General features: G+C 45.9%; 1 protein-coding gene across 2 annotated transcripts in view; it reads left to right on the top strand.

Moving 5' to 3' along the window:
• The window catches only part of NELL1 (neural EGFL like 1), a 1,046,888-nt gene that overhangs the window by 281,435 nt on the left and 741,396 nt on the right, over positions 1-24,057 (top strand). For both annotated transcript variants that reach the window (XM_073604029.1, XM_073604030.1), the window contains exon 5: positions 17,022-17,118. In XM_073604029.1, the coding sequence (XP_073460130.1) occupies positions 17,022-17,118 (97 nt within the window). The remainder of the gene's footprint in view (positions 1-17,021; positions 17,119-24,057) is intronic.

Below are 24,057 nucleotides of genomic sequence, written 5' to 3'. Positions count from 1 at the left end.
TATGGATTCCCTCAGTTCTCCTGGACTCACCTAGTTTTCCCAGCTTTCCCAGTCTCGCAGACCCTCTCTCAGTCTCCCAGAATGATGTTGCTGCCTCAACTCTCTGTCTCTCCCACATGAAGTGTAGTCTCTCAAGTAGAGCACCTCTGTCTCCTGGCAAGAACACACATCCCTGCTGGCTGGAGCACACAGCCTTTTCCTGATGGGGCCACTGAAATATACCCAGGCCTTGCTTATAAAGAGAGTGCGCACCTACACACTCACACAACCGGCAGATCTCCAATAAAGGCAAAACCAAATGTAGAAGTGTCTGCATTAGCTGACTTTACAGTAACTCATGTATCACTGTTATCACCCAAGATTCACACAACATTCACTCAAGATCCACGCATTTTTGCAGGTAAAATTAATTTAGTAAAATATGTGAATCTTGGTTGAAAGTTATGTGAACCTTGGGTGAAAACATTCATAAATAAACCCCTATGATTAATTTGCATACCTAAATACATTTATACATATTCGTAAGGATCTATAAGTACACACTTTTAAGAAAGTAAATGTGCATAAAAAGTAAAAAAAAGGTCTTTGCTTAAAAAAAAAAAGTTTTTAAATTATTTTTTTTAATAAGGCAACTGTATATAACAGTTATACTATTAAGCAGATGGCACTGCAGATAAACATTGCAGCCTAAAGGTGGCAGAGTACATCCACAGGCTGAGGGGTTTTATTTTTGTCATAAGAGCCTCCAGCCTGTCTGTGATCTCTATGTCATAGCTGACAAGGTGATCAGATCACACAATTGGGAATAACTCTGATTGGTTTCCAGTCTTTAGTGGGCACTCATACTGTCTCTAACAGCCAGGATTGAAAACCAGCAGTTTATTTTTCTGCATGTCATCAATCCACCATAATCTTCCTCTCTATTTCCCGTTCTTTGCCATGCTCCCTTCCACAATATTTCATAGCTTTCCTCCAGCCAAGTTTCTTGTGCTTTGGCCAAAACTGTGGCATTTTCTCTTTCAGATAGTTTTGCCTCAGATGTGGTTTTACTTCATTGACTCTTTCCAGCACCTTCTCATTGGAAACCCTGCCCATCCAGATCCTCTTGTAGCACCACAGTTCAAAACTTGTGATCTTCTTTACTGGAGACATAAACCTTCTCTAAGAGCATTCCAGACTTTGTAGCCATCTCCTGTTCGTGCATATAGGGAGATTGTACCTCATAATCTCTTGTGTCTCCAGAAACTTTGTCTTTGGCAATTCCATTAACAGTGTTCTTCAGGATTTTATTGAATATTCTGCGGTATCAGAAGTTGGTTACTTGCTATATTCTTTCATTTGCAAGTATTAGCTCAGATAACCTAAAATATGAAATACTCTTCTTATAAAGTGGTTGGGGCACACAAAGATTTTCTCTGGTCACTTTGATGTGATTTTGCTTCCTTGACTCCTTGCAACACCTCTTTATTCATAGCCATGTCTGTCTAGCTGATTTTCAAGAGCCTCCAGTAGCACTACAGTTCAAAACTTGTGATATTCTTTATTAGAGACTTAAACCTTCTCTAAGAACGTACCAGACTTTGAAGCAATCTTCTCTTTGTGCAGGGAGGGAGATTGTTCCTCATAATCTCTTGTGTATCCAAAAATTTTGTCTTTGGCCTGGGTGATTCCATCAACTTTGCTCTTCAGGATTTCTTTGATTATTCCGAGATATCAAGGTTGGTTACTTGTTCTGTTCTCTGTGCTTCCATTTTCAAGTATTAGCTCAGATAACCTAAATTATGAAATACTCTTCTTACAAAGTGGTTGGGGCCTACAAAAATTTTCTCTGGGCACTTTGCTGTGGTTTTGCTTCCTTGACTCCTTGCAACACCTCTTTATTCATAGCCATGTCTGTCTAGCTGAGTTTTAAGAGTCTCTAGTACAGTGGTTCTCAACCTGGGGGTTGAATGACGATTTGTCAGGGGTCACCGAATCCTGGGCTGTTCCTGTAGCCCATGCTGCTCTCCCAGCCTCTTCGCGCCTGCCCAGCAGAGCTGTCCCTGGAGCCCGCGGCCGCCCACTCAGCCTCTTCGTAGCCGCCCACTCAGTTCAGGGCATGGCTGGGGGGGCAGAGACTAGAGGTTAGCTGATTGGTGAGGAATGTGAAGTGGGGGTTTCTGGAGGAGACCCTATCTCCTGATTTAGGCATAGGTGTCACTACTACGAGACACCACAAAGCTGGAGACACAGTGAGTAACACCACCTGTGATTAGAGTTGGCATTAAAAGTCTCCACTACAGTTCTCAGACCAGCAGATGACCTTGATCAAGAGCACCTAAGTTGGCTGATCAGAACCCCCCCCCCAGCACTGCCACTGATCCCTATCCCCACCAGCACTGCCACTCATCCCATTACTCCCCACCACAACCAAGGAGTAAGAGAAGGAATAAAAATAGAGAATACATGGAAGGGAGAGAAAAAGAGGGGGAAGAACAAAGAAAAAGAGAGAGGAAAGAATAAGAGAAAGAACAAGAAAGATGGCTAGAGAGAGGGATGGGGAAATAAACGATATTAGGATAGAGAGAGTTAAAAGGAGAACAAAGAGAGCAAAGAGAGCAAGAGCGGTACATCCTAAAATGTACCATAAGGGGTTTTAATACTGTACGAGTGGAAGGGACTCAGGGAGCGCTAAATGTCCGTGGGTTAGGGGCACAAATTACTTGTCTTGCCTTGGGTGCTGACAACCCACGCTAAGGAAATCATTTTACTTTTAGGGGTCCCCACAACTTGGGAAATTTTATCAAGGGGTCACGGCACTAGTGAGGTTGAGAACCACTGCTCTAGTAGCACCACAGTTCAAAACGTGTGATCTTCTTTACTGGAGACATAAACCTTCTCTAAGAGCATTCCAGACTTTGTAGCCATCTCCCTCCTCTTCGTGCATGGAGGGAGATTGTTCCTCATAACCTCTTGTGTCTCCAGAAACTTTGTCTTTGGCCTTGGCAATTTCCATTAACAGTGTTCTTCAGGATGGTTACTTGCCTTATTCATCCATTTTCAAGTATTAGCTCAGATAACCTAAAATATGAAATACTCTTCTTATAAAGTGGTTGGGGGCATACGAAGATTTTCTCTGGGCACTTTGATGTGGTTTTGCTTCCTTGACTCCTTGCAACATCTCTTTATTCATGGCCTTGTCTGTCTAGATGATTTTTAAGAGCCTACGATAGCATCACCGTTTAAAACTTTCACTTTGGCCTTGGTGATTCCATCAACAGTGTTCTTTGGGATTTCATTGATCCATTTTGCACCACAGTTCAGAACTTCTTAATAAGAGTCATTGTGAGGGAAAATGTTTCTGCACCATACCTGAGAATGGAGCAGACTTGCATTTATAGCAGGAGGAAGATTGTTTCTCATCACCTCTTGGGTCCCTATAAACTTTGGCCTTGGAGATTTTAACCTCTGATGTCATCATTGTTTTTCAGGCTTTCATTAATCCATATTCCAGGATATTGAAAGAGATCCAAGATGTTGCGTTTTTTTGTTGGTGACATCCTTTGGACGCATACGTTTTCTATGAGTACATTGACTATATTTAATTTTTCGTATTCATGCCTCAGCTGTTATCCTGTAACTGTGACTGTATATCAGTGTTTGTGTACCTGTTTGTAAAGTTCTCCAAAGAAATGACTGCAGCAGCCTGAAATCTAATATTACATTTGAGCAGCTTATAACAATTCCTGGCAAGCTGTAAGCCCCTCGCCTGCCTTTCTCTGCCTCCCCGAGGGATCCCGCTGGGATATGTTTTATACAGCATGTAGATGCGGTTTGTGTTCCGCTCATGCTGGGAACTCGGTTAAGATATGCATTTATGTGATGCTTGGGGTTGCATTTTCTGAGGTTCTGTCAGTTATAAGTAACTTTAATAAAGTGTATCGGTTCTTCATTTCTTGTGGAGGAAACCATGATGTCGGCTAGATCGAGTGTTTGAAAACTTAGCCTGCAGTTACTTAGAGCCAGCAACAGCACCAGCTTGACATTAGGAAAAGAAACGTGCACTTTGTTACAGCTGTGATTAAAAAAAAAAGATACTAAATCCTAAATCCATGGACATTTGTTGGAGTTCTGCACGACTGGCTCCTAAAATGTGACCTGTTCTCCTTCAGACCTGAGCAGAGGTAAGAAGGAATTTTGTTTTTGTTTGTTTTTGTATTCTAAACATTTTCCTATTTTGTATTTTTGGGATCTTTAGCTTGAGGTGCCTACTACAACCTCCCACCACAACATTGGGTGGGGCTGTGGTCACACTTCTGACTTAATGATTGTGAAATACACTATATTGTCAGCTGACCTTTTATATCTCCCAGGCCGTCCAATTTTTTCTGGGGCAGATGAATAAAGGACGAAAAAAAAAAAAAGAAAAAGAATTGGGACGCCTGCCTTTACACATGAACTTTAATGGCATCTCAGTCTTAGTCCGTAGGGTTCAATATTGAGTTGGCCCACCCTTTGCAGCTATAACAGCTTCAACTCTTCTGGGAAGGCTGTCCACAAGGTTTAGGAGTGTGTCTATGGGAATGTTTGACCATTATTCCAGAAGAGGTCAGGCACTGATGTTTTATGAGAAGGCCTGGCTCGCAGTCTCCGCTCTAATTCATCCCAAAGGTGTTCTATCACGTTGAGACTAGGACTCTGTGCAGGCCAGTCAAGTTCCTCCACCCCAAATTTGCTCATCCATGACTTTATGGACCTTGCTTTGTGCACTGGTCCGAATCATTTGGTGGAGGGGGGATTATGGTGTGGGGTTGTTTTTCAGGGGTTGGGTTTGGCCCCCTTAGTTCCAGTGAAGGGAACTCTTAAGGCGTCAGCATACCAATACATTTTGGACAATTCCATGCTCCCAACTTTGTGGGAACAGTTTGGGGATGGCCCCTTCCTGTTCTAACATGATGGGCTCCAGTGCACAAAGCAAGGTCCATAAAGCCATGGATGAGAGAATTTGGGGTGGAGGAACTTGACTGACCTCAGCCCGATAAAATACCTTTGGGATGAATTAGAGTGGAGACTGCAAGCCAGGCCTACTTGTCCACATCAGTGCCTGACCTCACAAATGCTCTTCTGGAAGAATGGTCAAACATTCCCATAGACACACTCCTAAACCTTGTGGACAGCCTTCCCAGAAGAGTTGAAGCTGTTATAGCTGCAAAAGGTGGGCCCACTCAATATTGAAGCCTACAGACTAAGACTGGGATGCCATTAAAGTTCATGTGCGTGTAAAGGCAGGTGTCACAATACTTTTGGTAATAGAGTGTATGTTATTCCTTCTGTGTGAGACCAAGGGCCCCATGTACAAAGCAGCAAAGCAAAAAAAAAAACAAAAAACAACACACAAAAATTCATGAATTGCATTGTTTTATTGTTTTGTAATACAGATATGGTTAGCACTATGTTTGCACCAATTGTGAGCAAATGAAGTGCAATTAATTTAAATGAAGAGCGAAAATTCAGGAGGAGAGTTTGGTCACTTGATCTCTTCAATCACAAACAGAGAACTCCTTGACACATCCCAGCCTGGACACTGTGGCCCTCAGCCTGCACACTGTGGCCCTCAGATTGGACACTGTGGCCCTCAGACTGGACACTGTGGCTTCAATTTTATGAATGGGCTGTAAAATGCAGGCTGCAGTATAAGGTTATACTGTAGAGTCCAGTGGACAGTGGATTGGGAAATCCACTTTTCATTTAAATGGGTCGTGTACAGGATTCCATGGATGGGTCCTGGACAGGAGGTATGTATCTTCTTTGTTTGGGCTGTGGTTTCTTTCAGAGGGGAACAAGAGGCAATTGGAGTACTCAGAGATTCTCACCCATGCAGGGTGAGCCGTGAGGGGATCTTGGGTGATCCGGTAGAGTGGTAAACCTGATTTACAGTTTTCCCAGGATTATTAAGTCCTGATATGGGTCCTGAAATTCAGAGGCCATTGGTGGGAAATAGCCTCCAGACCTGACTACATGTATCTTGGTCCTGAAAGGGTTAATCCACCTGCGAGAGAGGGCTAAAAGGGGCAGGAAGCAGCCAGCAGGGGTCCATGAGGTGTTACTGTATGTGGATCAGGAGAGAAAAAGCTGTATATTGTTTGGTTAATGAGACAAAGCAGAGCTGTGGTGACCTTTTCTTTGGACCCCTGAAGCAGGTGGGGACTTTTAAACCCCATTAAGGGACACGTTTATGCTGGCGGTGAGCCAAAGTCTTAATTTGTTCCAGAGATTGATGGACTTGTTTGTTTTTCATGCCGGTAAGTCAGCTGTTTTTGTTGGAATTTTTCAAAACAAAGACTGTTGACTTTTACAAACGTGGCTGGCTAGGGATCCGGAACAACCCCTCCCCCCTCCACAAATATCACAGCCCCTGGGTTGATTTTTTCATCAAACATTTCTTTGTTTTGGGTTGTTGTAATGTTGAATGCCCCAGCAATCACTGGACCACAAACCAATGCCATGTGAAATTGCCTGACACATGATCGAAAGCCACCCTGAGCCCAAAGTGCTAGAGCAACCCTACATCGTTACATACTCCCTCCACCATAGTGCACAGTTGGGATGGCATTTTGTTGTTGCCGTACTTTTTTCCCCCATTCGATTGAAACTCTGCATTGTTCCATTTGTTCTAGTGATGATGTACAACAGTAAGATATTAATAAGAATACTAATGCGCAAATCATCGGTTGGATTTGATGGACTTTCATAGGTTGGACTTGATGGACTTGTGTCTTTTTTCAACTTCACCTACTATGTAACCAAATGTGTATGAGTCAATGATAATAGTAAATAATGTGGCGCCTACTCAATATATAAACTGCAAAAGCTTTGAAAGTGACAATGCAATAATAAAGCGACAATGCAATAATCCATAATAATGTACCAAGGTCCCGGGTCCCCAAAGGCCTAATGGTGACCTCCAGAGTTAGGAACAGCTGACATCCTTCTGTGTAAAGTGGGTTACAAGGCATGGTGGGTGTAATGCAAGGTGGATCAATGGGTGCCAGACACTTCTTGGTTGCAAAGAGATTTATTGTCTTTTGAACAGAACTGTGGGAGAGAGGGTTAGGGCCAGGACACCCTTAAGTAGTTGCAATGTTAATTGGCAGACTCCAAGACTGGCAGACAGCCATGCAGGGAAAGGCATCCAGCAAGACACCACATCTGCATGAGTCCCTGTCTCCTGTGGCAACAGTCTTGTAACAGTTTCTAACACAAGTTGTAATTAACTTCTTCACTTCCTCTTCAATCTCCCCTTGTAGATCTTCACTCAACTGAGCTCCCAGTCTTTCACTAGACTTGCTGATCCACTGCCACTGGATCTCCTGAGCTCTTCCAACCTTCTCACTCAGTATCTTCCTCAAGTGTTAACCTTGCTTCTCTGCTGGGTTCCTAGCTTGGCATTCACAGATACTCCTCAAGCGTCACCCCGCTGGCCTGTTCAGTCCCTGGCTTGGCACACAACACTGCTCTGCAAGCATCACCTCCGCTGGCTGGGTCCCTGGCTTGGCACCTGCTGAAGTTTCCCAATTCTTCACCGTCCCCGGTTGGTGAGAAGACTGCTCTGGTACTTGCTTCAGCTACTCACCGTGGTCCCTGGTAATAAAGTGGTTGGTCCCTTAGTGGCGACAGCTTCCCCTCTACCTCTGACCACGACTGGTTCTCTTCCAATCAGGTCACTTCTGATTGGACTGCAAGCCGAACCCTATGCTGCTTTCTTGCTTCTGGATAGGCCCTCAGAAAGCCTAGCAGCCAGATGGCCCCGGGATAGGCCTCAGGCTTTGGCCTAGCAGCCCGGGGCAGCACAACACACGTCCACCCAGACAGCCATCCAGGTGGCACAAAAACCCTGATCACCTGACCTCACCCAAATAAATAGGCCCACCCAGCAGGCCCAAAGAGTCAAGAAAATCCCTGCCCATTGCCTGAGACACCCCATTCATTCTTAATCTGTCCTTGCAATGCCCTTGTCTTATGTAATGTCACCAGATACCCGGCCACCTAGCAACAGAAGAGAGAAGTGCAGCAATTCCAGAATTAGGGTGAAATCAATTAACCTCCTAACCATTGGCCAAGGCAACTATCACTTGGCAGATAAATTTAATAGCTACCCTGCCTAAACCTGTGTGCTGCATCAAAAATTCAATAGGTGATAATAATTCCAAAAATATGATCCAAAATGTCAAAAAACTGGAATTATTTTCATCTATTGAATTATTATTGATTATTGCACTGTCACTTTATTATTGCATCACTTTGGAAGCTTTTGCACTTTATATATTGAGTAAGCGCCACATTATTTACGTTTACAACTTTAAGATAGACATCTGCAGGAAGAATCAAGGACAGGCCAGGTCAACAGTTTGCAGGCACTGAGGTACCAGAGCAGCAGTCAGAAATTTCAGTTGGAGAACAAGTCAGGGAAGAGGTGTAGCTTGAAGCTTGTGATCCCCAAAGCAAAAGTTAACCCCCCCACATCACCTGCTGCTTCACTCTAAGCTGAGCTGCCGGGTCAAAAGTAGTGGGCTTATACTGTATGTAAAAGAGGAAACTCAGAGTGCCCAGCCTGGAACCCATTCAAACCCCTTTGACTTCCAGATTCACTTACAAGCTCACTGTTCTTACCCCACAGCTCACAGTGTGGCCCCCACCTCGTGTGCATGTGCACAGTTGAACTGGGCTGAGCAGGGCAGGGAGGTGCTGTACTGGGCTGGGTGGGGGTACTGAGCAGAGAGTACACCACTGGGGGGAAAGGGCTTGCCCAAACACCCTGTGTAGGTGAAACCGGAAACTCATAGGGCCTGGGACCTACGCAAGTTGACGCAGAAAGCTCTTTCCCCCAGTGACACAGTGTAAAACTTAATGCGACAGGGAGGCTACATGGGCCCCTAGGAGCATGGGCTGGGTCACAATTGTGACCCCTGATGCTGCATCTGTCAAGAAAGGTTTCACCTGCTGGTGGTGCTGTTAGACCTTTGGCTTGCAGTACTGGTGTCCACCAGCAGGTGTCTCCTGGCAGTCTGGAACTGTGAGGAAAGGTTTCACCTGCTGATGGCACTGTCTGATCCTTGGGCCGCAGTACTGGTGTCCACCAGCGGGTGCCTCCCGGCAGTGTGGAGCCTATATTATCTCCTGCAATCAGGTGTCACCTGAGGCTGATTGCAGGAGATGTGTATTAATCAAGCACTCACACACTTGCCCTGGTATTGTCCTTGAGCCCTGACCTGTACCCGTGATCCTCTGTACCTGAACCCTGGAACTTGAACCTGGAAACTGAACCTATCCCTCCTTTGACCCTGTTACCTTGTACCCTTGCTCTGCAGCCTGATCCCGTCCACCTTCTCCCTGTCATGTTTGCTCCTTGCCGACATCTCCCGTTGATGTCCTTGGCCTGGTTACATTTACGATTCTGGTATTACCCGTCTATTGTATATACCTGTTTAACTGTTGTTATTTGTGGGTCTCTGTCTGGTAGTTGGTTTGTTGTGCACTGTGTTGTATTGGAGGTGTTTGTATCTATATTCACTTACATTAATAAATTACATTTTCTCACTTTACATGCGTTTGGTTCCCTCTGTTGTTGTCCATGCAGTTCTGGTCATACCTGTTCATGGCAGCATCACTAAGTCAGGGTCAATACAGAAGCAAATTAGCAGACTTGGGGGGGAATCAGAAATGAGTCGGGAACAAGACAGGTCAGCAACTGGAATTGGGACCGGATTCAGAATTACTGGTCACAGAAGTACAGCTGAGAATCTCTCAGCACTGGAGTCTTGCTGGCCTCGCCATTAAATAGCCAGCTTGGTGGCAGAATTGGCAAAGCGTGTGCACGCTGCAAGACACATGTATGGGCATAGAGTATGTGCACAAATCCATGAGCAGATCTTTTCACATGTACACATGCATGTGCTGGAATTGGCTGCCTTGATCTTTCTGACATGTACTCTACCAGGAATGAGACCTTCATATTTGGTTTGATAATGTGTGCCCGACTGGGACAGATCTGTGACTCTGCAGAGCTTTCTTTGCTGGAGTGCTGGATTGTTGAAGATACTTTAGACCAGCTTGTTTGTTTTTCAGGAGAGGCATAAATTTATATTACTGCCAGAGACAAAACAACTTAAAATAGCTGTAAGTGAAGTACAGGTGTTAGCGGTTATTGAGAGATAACCAGGGAGGTGAAAAGCGGCACTGTTCTGCAGAGGTTTACAGAAGTGCAATGCCGAGAGGAGTCTTAGTCTGGTGCTCATCGGTCAATGAGCTTAATAACAGTCTATCCGTTTGCTACTGAACTAATTGGCCTGTCAAATCATTGATTTGTGTTTAAGATGGACTCTAGCTTGTTGAATAGGATGTACACAAATTAATTCTAGTGGGGAAATAAATTGTCGTTCAGATTTGTCCTTTTTAACCGCTCAACAGAGCAGTTTAAACAGAGCGAATGCATACCCTAGACAATATACTGATCACACGGCAGCTCTGTTTTGTAGGAGCAAGTGAATAATAAAAAGTTCAAAGTCAGTTAAAACTTTTTTAGTTTTAGGTGGGGGGGGGGGGGGATTAAAATGCATGGCGGGACTTGCTGCCTGTGATATTTTTGTCAGGATCCAGATCTGAACCCAGGACCTCTTTTGCATTTGGTAGAAGATCTTCTCAGTGTGCCACCTGACATGTTGGAGAGCTCTCTGCCTGATCCCTGGGACAATGTTACATTCTGTCTTTTTTCTGGTGACCCTTGAAGTCCTTTCTTCTCCCATGATGTTCATATTTAGGTCATGTCTTTGCACTTCCCATTTGCCAGTTTATTGTGCCCTCCTCCAGCCAATATCTTGTGCCTTGAGCTCCTGCTACCATCCGTATCTTCACTATCACTCGTTACCAACATTTGGCTTGTTCCTCAACTAAGCTTCTGCTTGATCCAAACCTGCAACTACTTGTTGCCGAACTATGGCTTGTTTTCTGACTACACTCCTGCTTGATCCCTATCTGCTAAACCTGATACTAGACCCCAGCTTACTCACCTCCTGGTGGGATGATCCTGAGGGCCAGAACCTGGAAAAAACAGGCAGCAAAACCCATCTTCACCATCAGGAGCTCTGGTAAGGGCCTTTTAGTGCTCACCTTTACCTCCTATAATGTCAAGGGCTTTATTAGCACGTATAAATTCACTAGGCAGGCTCTGGAGACTGGTTTTCCTTCAGGACAGGGGCGGTGTCAGGGCTGGGCTCAGCCCTTCCTTCTCTGAGCTGGCCGCTCAGCTGTCGGCTAATTGGCAGCTTCTATCTCTCCACAGTGACTCACCTGTTGATGATCCTGCTCGTCAGTACTGCCTACTTAAGCCGTCCAGCCCAGATGATCACTGCCTTCACCTTGGTCACATCTCTAGAGATGCTCTCCAGTGTTCCTTTCAAAGACTTGCTTGGCTGACATTCCCTATGGCTCCAGTTCCTGCTTGCTGTTCTAATAAGTGCATCTTTCGTTCCCTGATGTTTTGGCTTGTCTGACTATGCGTTCCGGTTCCTGACCTCTGGCTATGTTTTAACTACATTTACTCTATTTACCTTTTCTTTATTATTATTAAACAAGTGTGATGTAACTGTACTTCTGTCTCAGTCTGATTCATGGTTTCTGACATTCGGCCCTTCCATTAAGGGTGCACGCCCCCCCCCCGTCCATCACCGCCTCCCCTATCCATGTGTCCAGCCCCTTTCAGGACACCTGCACATGGATTCCAATGCAGAGCAGCTGTTTTTTTGACGCACCGATTAGAGCCAGAGGCTGTAATAGGCTTCATTATAGGGTGAGCTCTGGTCGCAGAGAGTGCTCTCTGATCCCACCCAAGTGTGTTACAGCAACGAATCAATATTCACTGTTGTAACACTGGTCTTCCTCCCGGCCAATCAGGAAGTGGGTTTTGACACCAGTCACCCGATTGGCTGAAAGGATAGGCAATCCTATTAGATGCCTAGGAGGATTAGGGGTGGAACAGGAAGCCACCTTGGAGGAGAGGACACAGAGCCCGCCGACAAACAGCGGGGGGGTTGAGTGTCACTCAGGGGGGACGGGTGGTTGTTTGCCCCCCCCAAAAAAAACACCAGCCACCACTGCTTCAGGAGTCACACTTTAGAATTCTGGGGATTTGAAATCCCACTCTTCTCCCTCTCCTCATACAGTGCTTCGGGGATAAAGTAAAAGAGTGACCCTGAAGGTAAGTGTGGTAGAACTTGGAGGGGAGGGTGTACGGTATTAGTTCACCATTTTGTTTTTTTTCAGTAAAGGTGAACTAACACTATAACCATTCTGACAAGTGCTAAAGCCCTGATGAAGGGGGGGGGTTGTTTTGTCCCTGAAACGCGTTGACTGCCTTTTTGCTGAATAATAAAACGTTCAATGTCGGTCAAAACTTTTTTGGTTTTGATTACAGTGGGGGAAGGATTAGACCATCTGGTGGGGCTTATTGCTGCCTGTATTATGTCAAGATCCAGATCTGAACCTAGGACATCTGTAGCTCTTCTTACTGTGCCACCTGACCCCTTGGACAACTTTGCTTTCCTGTTGTCATTTGCAGATTTCATAAAATAACTCCTGGGGGGGTGTATTTATAAAAAGTTCACATGCATCTTAATGTACAGTACACTTATTCTGTGTGAATGGGAGCAAAATCAAGTGGTAGGCTTATTTCTCTCCAGGGCAAATGCTTGTCATTCAAACAAAATAGAATGGATCAGGAAAATACCTCTTTATGGCCACTAGATGGAGGTGGTGATCATAGTAAATAAGTATTTGAAATGATCATCAGCTCCACCTAGAGGCCATAATGCAGTATTTTCCTTATCCTTTCTATTTTGCTTGAACGAATAACATTTGACTTGGAGAGAAAATAGGCTAATAACATTTGATTTTGCCCCATTTCTAGAACAAATGTATGATCAGTCTCACAGGATGAATAGACCTGCACACATTTTTTTTTTATAAGCACACACCTAAGATTGTCTATTCCGTGCTCCTTCTTCCTAGTAGTAGCATGCACAGACTGATCTCCCGCCTCTTCTCACGTTACTTGTTACTAACTTAGTCCCCGTCAGAATTTTGCGCCCCTGGGAAACTGCCCCTGTGGCCCCGCCGATGCTACACCTCTGACTACCTCTTGTCCTTTGAAGTCTTAGCAGGGCAAATGACTTGCATTGAGTTTTCTTCTTCTCTTTTACAACGGTTGGGAAGTATTTGGTATGTTTTCACGGCTCCAATGCCTCCTCACTCCCTTCCCAGAAATAACTCTACATTGTTTATTCCTCGTTATTTGATTTTCAATTTGGCAAACCAGAGATTGACATTGTCGGGCGCCGGTTCCCTCTGTAATAAAAGTTTAATCTAGGTAGATAAATAAATAAAGCCGCGAGGCAGACCTGCCTGGAAGCCTTTGCCGGAGTCAGGCTGACGCGGATCGCGCCCGTGGCAGATGGCACTTTGGTTGAGTTTGAGGCGAGTGGGAGAGATCTGACTCTGTTTTCCCATCCCGGGTGGCACAGAAGACTCTTTGGGCGTCATCTGTGTGCTTTGTCTGGCCGAATTAAAATTCTGGAAACAGAGCTGAGGAATCGCTAATTTCCTGCCAGCCATGTGCTCAGGTAAGAAGCCGCTATCCCCATAGATTCGGCAGATAGAAAATGCCTCATACTGTGCTTCGTAATAAAGACCGAAATTAGATGAAGACTCAAACTACAGAAGAATATCTCCAGGAGGACATTAATGAACACCTCCCCTGACCGGCCCGTCCTTTACAGGGAACAACGACGAACAGCTCGGCCGAAAAGCTGTAGATGGCAGCTGACCTTTTATATCTCCCAGGCCACCCAATTTTTCCTGGGGCAGATAAATAAAGGACAAAAAAATAAAATATATATATCACGGGCTGATCTCGGCAAACACTCAATGGCACACGTGCGATGACGTCAACGCGCTGGCGCCACTGGCCACGGCACACACGCAATGGCGCATGCGTGGCGACGTCTAAGTCCTGGCGCCACGCCAGAGAGTGGGCACGGCCGCCGCTATATGTACTCACTTTTGTTGCCAGCGGTTTAGACATTAATGGCTGTGTGTTGAGTTATTTTGAGGGGACAGCAAATTTACACTGTTATACAAGCTGTACACTCACTACTTTACATTGTAGCAAAGTGTCATTTCTTCAGTGTTGTCACATGAAAAGATAGAAGAAAAGATTTACAAAAATGTGAGGGGTGTACTCTGTTTTGTGAGATAAACTTAAACAAGTTAATTTGTGGAATGTCAATGATTTTTGAAAACCAGAGTTGCTTGGTTGGAGGGTGGGTTTGTTTTCCCAATAGGGGGAACGCCCTTGCTGCATTAGTGAGCCATAAGGGATGATTTGTATTTTGGGGTATATCTGCCAGCCAAGTTGTGCTGTTTCTTTACATCTACTGTATGGCCAAATTGACAAAGCATAGCAATATACAAATATATAGCCGATTCTGTTACTAGACAATCAGGGGTAACAAGTCTATTAATCTTCATGCCCCGGGCATTGTCCTCCAGGTACGTCTCTCCCATCCCCACCCTCCATCCAGTCAATGTAACTAAGTGAAGTAAATCCAGATCCGATATGTCAGGGTTTCATTAGCCTTTGATGTTTGTTCCTATAGATTGGGAAGGTTGCGTTTCTCGGAAACGTATTGACTGTTTCGGGTGAAAATGATAACTTTGCACTTTTCTCAGCTTCTCCGGGGCGGATTATGAATTATGGTGATTTTGTTGAGGAAGGTGATTAAATTTGAAGAGTTTGAGTTTGGCTGAGCAGAGCCGGGATCCATCTTTATAGACAACACATAAGTCAAATGTGTACTTGATGTACTAGTGAGAGTTCCTTTTCTTGTCTTATTTCCTTTTAAACATAAGCTAATGCTGTATATATATATATATATATATATATATATATATATATATATATATACATACACAGTATCTCACATTTTTGTAAATATTTTCTTCTATCTTTTCATGTGACAACACTGAAGAAATGACACTTTGCTACAATGTAAAGTAGTGAGTGTACAGCTTGTATAACACTGGCGGCAACCAGGTGAGGAGTACAAAGACAAGTGTGTCTTGTCTACAGTCAAGCATGGTGGTGGGAGTGTCATGGTCTGGGGCTGCATGAGTGCTGCCGGCACTGGGGAGCTACAGATCATTGAGGGAACCATGAATGCCAACATGTACTGTGATATACTGAAGCAGAGCATGATCCCCTCCCTTCAGAGACTGGGCCGCAGGGCAGTATTCCAACATGATAACCACCCCAAACACACCTTCAAGACCACCACTGCCTTGCTAAAGAAGCTGAGGGTAAAGATGATGGACTGGCCAAGCATGTCTCCAGACCTAAACCCTATTGAGCATCTGTGGGACATCCTCAAATGGAAGGTGGAGGAGCACAAGGTCTCTAACATCCACCAGCTCCGTGATGTCATCATGGAGGAGTGGAAGAGGACTCCAGTGACAACCTGTGAAGCTCTGGTGAACTCCATGCCCAAGAGGGTTAAGGCAGTGCTGGAAAATAATGGTGGGCACACAAAATATTGACACTTTGGGCCCAATTTGGACATTTTCACTTAGGGGTGTACTCACTTTTGTTGCCAGCGGTTTAGACATTATTGGCTGTGTGTTGAGTTATTTTGAGGGGACAGCAAATTTACACTGTTATACAAGCTGTACACTCACTACTTTACATTGTAGACAAGTGTCATTTCTTCAGTGTTGTCACATGAAAAGATAGAAGAAAATATTTACAGAAATGTGACTGAGGGGTGTACTCACTTTTGTGAGATACTGTATATATATATATATACACACACCAGCCACTTTATTAGGACCCCCTTTTGCCTTCATTCTTGGTGGCATAGATACAACAAGGTGTTGGAAATGTTCCTCAGAGATTTTGCTCCATAGTGACATGATAACATCACACGGTTCCTGCAGATCAGTCGGCTACACATCCATGATGCCAATCTTCCGTTCCACCACATCCCAAAGGTGCTCTATTGGATGAGATGTGGTGAGTGTGGAGGCCATTGGAGTACAGGGACCTCATTGTCCAGTGGTGAGATGATTGGAGCTTTGTGACATGGTGCATTATCCTGCTGGAAGGAGCCATCAGAAGATGGGGACACTGTAGTCATAAAGGGATGGACATGGTCAGCAACAATACTCAGGTAGGCCGTGGTGTATAAACCATGATCAATTGGTACTAAGGGGCCCGAAGTGTGCAAAGAAAATATCCCCCCCACACCATTACACCCCCACCACCAGCCTGAACCGGTGATACAAGGCAGGATGGATCCATGCTTTCGTGTTGTTTACGCCAAATTCTGAATGTCGGAGCTGAAATCCAGACTCATCAGACCAGGAAACGTTTTTTCAATCTCTTATTGTTCAATTTTGGTGATCCTGTGTGAATTGTAGCCTCAGTTTCCTGTTCTTAGCTGACAGGAGTGGCACCCGGTGTGGTCTTCTGCTTCTGTAGTCCATCTGCTTTAAAGTTGGATGTGTTGTGCATTTACAGATGGTATTCTGCATACCTTGGATATAACGAATGGTTATTTCAGTTACTGTTGCCTTTCTATCATCTCGAACCAGTCTGCCCATTCTCTACCCCACCAGGCCAGAATCAACCGTGGAAGAAAATGGCCCTCCCTCCATTTCCACCTAACTACTTCAGGAGGAATACTAGTTGTCCCCCCCCCCCAGCATTCTTCCTTCCAACAATTGATAAGAAAAGATACCACAGGACCAGTCTATACAGAATCATTTATGAAAACCATGGCTTCTATGGAGTATAGGGCTTGGGACCCATCTGGGTTATATTTTCTTATGAGCGTGGCATGTTTTATGGGTTTTTATTGGATAATTGGAATACTCTGCAGCTGTTTTGTTGGAAATCTCCATTTGCTGACTCTAAATTTCTGATTTTACTTTTGTAGGATCTACGAGCGTGTAATAGATCCTCCGGAAACCAACCTTTCGCCAGGAAGTACACTGTGGCTGGGGCAACGCAACAGAAAACACGGCTTCTTTAAGGTAAGAAGAAAGCTGGGATTAGGGCGGGGCTCCAGGCAGAAATCATAGGTGTATGTATTGCATTCGCTGCCCTAGATGTGTCCACCATCATCACTACCAAAATCTTGTATTGATTGTATCTACTGCTGAACTTATGCTGAATTAGTTATCTCTCCGCCCCCCAGCCTGTGATTGGACAGTGCATGAGCAGCAGAACGCTGATGAAGTCATCCTGTGCCTTCTACTCCTCTAAGCATGTTTCCTGTGTTGAACTGACAGGGCTATAACATTGTAGTGGAAATGTCTGGCTTGCAATGAAATTCTTGCCATCTCCCAGGGTTTTTGTGCAGGTGACTGTGGGTAGCTGATATAAAAACAGATTTGGGCACTTATAGTGTCTAAAGAAACAAAAGCTGGATTAAAGAGTGTTATTTATTTATTTTTATTTTTTTACTCTGTACCAAAAATAAATCTTTGAAAAAAAGCTGTGCCTGTAAACCAAAGAGTTATGACTTACCTCTCCCATTGATTGTGATGCCAAATGCGGCTTTGATGAAGAAAAATAATCTCCTGAATTTCTGTAGAAACACAGCACAGGACATGGTAGACATGGTTCAGGACACAGTACAGGGACACGGTACAGGACACAATACAGGGACATGGTACAGAGACACGGTACAGGGACACGGTACAGGACACAATACAGGGACATGGTACAGAGACACGGTACAGGGACACGGTACAGGACACAATACAGGGACACGGTACAGGACACAATACAGGGACACTGTACAGGACACAATACAGGGACATGGTACAGGGACACGGTACAGAGACACGGTACAGGACACAATACAGAGACACGGTACAGAGACACGGTACAGGACACAATACAGGGACATGGTACAGAGACACGGTACAGAGACACGGTACAGGGACACGGTACAGGACACAATACAGGGACACGGTACAGGACACAATACAGGGACATGGTACAGAGACACGGTACAGAGACACGGTACAGGGACACGGTACAGGACACAATACAGGGACACGGTACAGGACACAATACAGGGACATGGTACAGGACACAATAGAGGGACACGGTACAGGGACACGGTACAGGACACAATAGAGGGACACGGTACAGGGACACGGTACAGGACACAATACAGGGACACGGTACAGGACACAATAGAGGGACACGGTACAGGGACACGGTACAGGACACAATACAGGGACACGGTACAGGACACAATAGAGGGACACGGTACAGGGACACGGTACAGGACACAATACAGGGACACGGTACAGGACACAATACAGGACACAATACAGGACACAATACAGGGACATGGTACAGAGACATGGTACAGAGACACGGTACAGGACACAATACAGGGACACGGTACAGGACACAATACAGGGACACGGTACAGGACACAATACAGGGACACGGTACAGGGACACGGTACAGGACACAATACAGGGACACGGTACAGAGACATGGTACAGGACACAATACAGGGACACGGTACAGGACACAATACAGGGACACGGTACAGGACACAATGCAGGGACACGGTACAGGGACACAATACAGGGACACGGTACAGGACACAATACAGGGACACGGTACAGAGACACGGTACAGGACACAATACAGGGACACGGTACAGGACACAATACAGGGACACGGTACAGGACACGGTACAGGACACGGTACAGGACACAATACAGGGACACGGTACAGGGACACGGTACAGGACACAATACAGGGACACGGTACAGAGACACGGTACAGGACACAATGCAGGGACACGGTACAGGACACAATGCAGGGACACGGTACAGGGACACAATACAGGGACACGGTACAGGACACAATACAGGGACACGGTACAGGACACAATGCAGGGACACGGTACAGGACACAATGCAGGGACACGGTACAGGACACAATACAGGGACACGGTACAGGACACAATGCAGGGACACGGTACAGGGACACAATACAGGACACAATACAGGGACACGGTACAGGACACAATGCAGGGACACGGTACAGGGACACAATACAGGGACACGGTACAGGACACAATACAGGGACACGGTACAGGGACACAATACAGGGACACGGTACAGGACACAATACAGGGACATGGTACAGGACACAATGCAGGGACACGGTACAGGGACACAATACAGGGACACGGTACAGGACACAATACAGGGACACGGTACAGGACACAATACAGGGACACGGTACAGGGACACGGTACAGGACACAATACAGGGACACGGTACAGAGACACGGTACAGAGACACGGTACAGAGACACGGTACAGAGACACGGTACAGAGACACGGTACAGAGACACGGTACAGAGACACGGTACAGAGACACGGTACAGGGACACGGTACAGAGACACGGTACAGAGACACGGTACAGAGACACGGTACAGAGACACAGTACAGAGACACAGTACAGAGACACAGTACAGGACACAGTACAGGACACAGTACAGGGACACGGTACAGGACACAATACAGGGACACGGTACAGGGACACAATACAGGGACACGGTACAGGGACACAATACAGGGACACGGTACAGGGACACGGTACAGGGACACAATACAGGGACACAATACAGGGACACAATACAGGGACACAATACAGGGACACGGTACAGGGACATGGTACAGAGACACGGTACAGAGACACGGTACAGAGACACAGTACAGAGACACAGTACAGAGACACAGTACAGGACACAGTACAGGACACAGTACAGGGACACGGTACAGGACACAATACAGGGACACGGTACAGGGACACAATACAGGGACACGGTACAGGGACACAATACAGGGACACGGTACAGGGACACAATACAGGGACACGGTACAGGGACACGGTACAGGGACACAATACAGGGACACAATACAGGGACACAATACAGGGACACAATACAGGGACACGGTACAGGGACATGGTACAGAGACACGGTACAGAGACACGGTACAGAGACACAGTACAGGACACAGTACAGGGACACGGTACAGGACACAATACAGGGACACGGTACAGGGACACAATACAGGGACACGGTACAGGACACAATACAGGGACACAATACAGGGACACAATACAGGGACACGGTACAGGGACACGGTACAGGACACAATACAGGGACACGGTACAGGGGCACAATACAGGGACACAGTACAGGACACAATACAGGGACACGGTACAGGGACACAATACAGGGACACGGTACAGGGACACAATACAGGGACACGGTACAGAGACACGGTACAGAGACACGGTACAGGACACAATACAGGGACACGGTACGGGACACAATACAGGGACACAATACAGGGACACAATACAGGGACACGGTACAGGTCACAATACAGGGACACGGTACAGGGACACGGTACAGGACACAATACAGGGACACAATACAGGGACACGGTACAGGGACATGGTACAGGACACAATACAGGACACAATACAGGGACATGGTACAGAGACACGGTACAGGACACAGTACAGGGACATGGTACAGGACACAATACAGGGACACGGTACAGGACACAATACAGGGACACGGTACAGGACACAATACAGGGACATGGTACAGGGACACAATACAGGGACACGGTACAGGGACACAATACAGGGACACGGTACAGGGACACGGTACAGGGACAAGGTACAGGGACACGGTACAGGACACGGTACAGGGACACGGTACAGGGACACGGTACAGGGACACGGTACAGGACACGGTACAGGGACACGGTACAGGGACACGGTACAGGGACACGGTACAGGGACACGGTACAGGGACACAATATAGGGACATGGTACAGGGATACAGTACAGGACATGGTACAGGGACATGGTACAGGACACGCACAGGGACACTGTACAGGACACAGTACAGGGATACAATACAGGGACATAGTACAGGACACAATACAGGGACACAATACAGGACACAGTACAGGGACATGGTACAGGGACACGGTACAGGGACATGGTACAGGACACAGTACAGGACAAAGTACAGGGACACAGTACAGGACAAAGTACAGGGACACAGTGCACAGGACAAAGCACAGGGACATGGTACAGGACACAATACAGGGACATGGTACAGGACAAAGTACAGGGATAGGGTACAGGGACAATATACGGGGACATGGTACAGGGAAAACGTACAGGTACATGGTAAAGGACAAAGTACAAGGACATGGTACAGGGACAACGTACAGGGACATGGTAAAGGACAAAGTACAAGGACATGGTACAGGGACACAGTACAGGACACCTTACAGGGACAACATAGGGACATGGTACAGGGACACGGTACAGTGACACAGTACAAGGATATGGTACAGGGACACGGTACAGGAACGCGATACAGCGACATGGTACAGGGACATGGTACAGCACATAGTTGAGGAACATGTTACAGTGACACGGTACAGGGACAACGTACAGGACATGGTACAGGACAAAGTACAGGGACACAGTACAGGACATGGTACAGAACAAAATACAGGGACACAGCACAGGACACCTTACAGGGACAACATATGGGGACATGGTACAGTGACACAGTACAAGGATATGGTACAGGGACGCGATACAGCGACATGGTACAATGACATGGTACAGCACATAGTTGAGGAACATGGTACAGGACACGGTACAGGGACATGGTACAGGGACACAGTACAGGACACATTACAGGGACACAGTACAGGACACAATACAGGGACATGGTACAGGACACAATACAGGGACACGGTACAGGACAAAGTACAGGGACAAGGTACAGAACAAAGTACAGGGACATGATACAGGGCATGGTACAAGACGTGGTACAGGGACACAGTACAAGAACATGGTACAGGACACAATACAAGACATGGTACAGGGACACAGTACAAGACATGGTACAGGGACACAGTACAAGAACATGGTACAGGGACACAGTACAAGAACATGGTACAGGACACTATACAAGACGTGGTACAGGGACACAGTACAAGAACATGGTACAGGGACACAGTACAAGAACATGGTACAGGACACAATACAAGACATGGTGCAGGGACACAGTAAAGGGACATGGTACAGGACACAGTATAGGGGCACGGTACAGGGATACAGTATGGGACACAGTACAGGGACAGGGTACAAGGACAGAGTATGGGGCACAGTACAGGGCACAGTACAAGACATGGTACAGGAACACAGTACAAGGACACAGTACAAGGACACAGTACGGGACATGGTACAGGACACAATACAAGACACGGTACAGGGACACGGTACAGGGACACAGTACAGGAAACGGCAAATTACACCATACAGGGACAACGTACGGAGGCATGGTACAGAGACAAGGTAAAGAACACATTAAAGGACAGTGCACAGGGACACACTACCAGACAAAGAAAGATACCACAATAGAGGGTCATAGTTCTGGACACAGTACAGAGACATAGTGCAAGACATAGCACAGGGACATGGCACAGGATCATAGTACATTGACACTGTACAGGACCTAGTTGAGGGAGATGGTACAGTAAAGCAGTAGAGGTTATGGTACAGGACACAGGAGAGGACACAGTACAGGGATACGGTACAGGATACAGTTGAAGGACACGGTACAGAGAGACGATACAGGGACAAAGTACGGGGACGTGGTACAAGGACATAGTGCAGGGACATAGTGATATGAGGGTCAGCAGAAGACGGAAGCACCTCAGGAGGAAACTCAGGAGATTGTGACTCCCGGAGATATCGATGTTTAGGGCTGATGGTGGTTATCAGAGTGGTGTTTGGTGGGGTGGGCAGGTTACAGGTACAGCTTTCATTTGTAGAATAATTTTTGCTTACACGGTCACTTTAACATTTTCTCCTGATGTTCTGCTTTAAATGTCATGGGCTGCTGTTCACATTCTCACCATATCTCAAAATCAACCACGAACGACCTCAGGGAGCAAAAGGTGAAGGCTTTCACAGTGGCCTTCAACATTCCCTCAGACTTGAATATATTAGCGGAAATCAGTAGCGGGATGTCAGACATGCAGAGCATACAAGACAACCCAGGAATATTCCTACAAGATGTGAGGATGTGGAACATTTGCCCTAAACTTTGCCGAACTATGTTATGATTATAAAGTCCTTGTCAGCATACTAATAGATGGGAGATCTACCTACGGGGGGTAACACCTTGCAGCCACACAATATAGAATCTCAATAAACTAGCCAATCTCAACCAGGATTCTGTGAATTCCCTTCTGAGGTTGTCTAGGGGGTTCCTTCATCTGTGGCTGGTTGACCTTTCATCTGATGGTGCCTGCATAGTTCCAGGACCAATGCCATTTCTAAGCCCAGAGCCAGCAGCAGGGCAACCAATGAACTATTTAGATGTAAACCAACATCCACCCATCATTAAAGTGATACAAAACACACTTTGTTTAATTGACATGGCCCCTTCTATTTCTCTATGTGTATGATGGCACTGCCATGACTATGGTATTAAATATGTCTTGTTAACTGCTATAACCAAAAAAAACCCACCCTTCCCGTAGTGACCTCACCACACAAAATTGGAGGTAATTTGGCCATAGTGGCCTTTTTATTAACCGCTTCAGCCCCGGAAGATTTGGCTGCTCAATGACCAGGCCATTTTTAGCGATTCGGCACTGCGTTGTTTTAACTGACAATTGCGCGGTCGTGTGACGTTGCACCCAAACAAAATTGACGTCCTTTTTTTTTCCCCACAAATAGAGCTTTCTTTTGGTGGTATTTGATCACCTCTGCGGTTTTTATTTTTTGCACTATAAACAAAAAAAAAAAACAATATTTTGTACTTTTTGCTATAAAAAATATCCCCATTTTAAAAAAAAAAAAAAGCTATTTTTTTT

Source organism: Aquarana catesbeiana, linkage group LG11, assembly GCF_042186555.1.
Source record: "Aquarana catesbeiana isolate 2022-GZ linkage group LG11, ASM4218655v1, whole genome shotgun sequence".
Taxonomy (NCBI): domain Eukaryota; kingdom Metazoa; phylum Chordata; class Amphibia; order Anura; family Ranidae; genus Aquarana; species Aquarana catesbeiana.
Note: the sequence above shows the minus strand (reverse complement) of the source record. Positions and strands in the feature narration are given on the sequence as shown.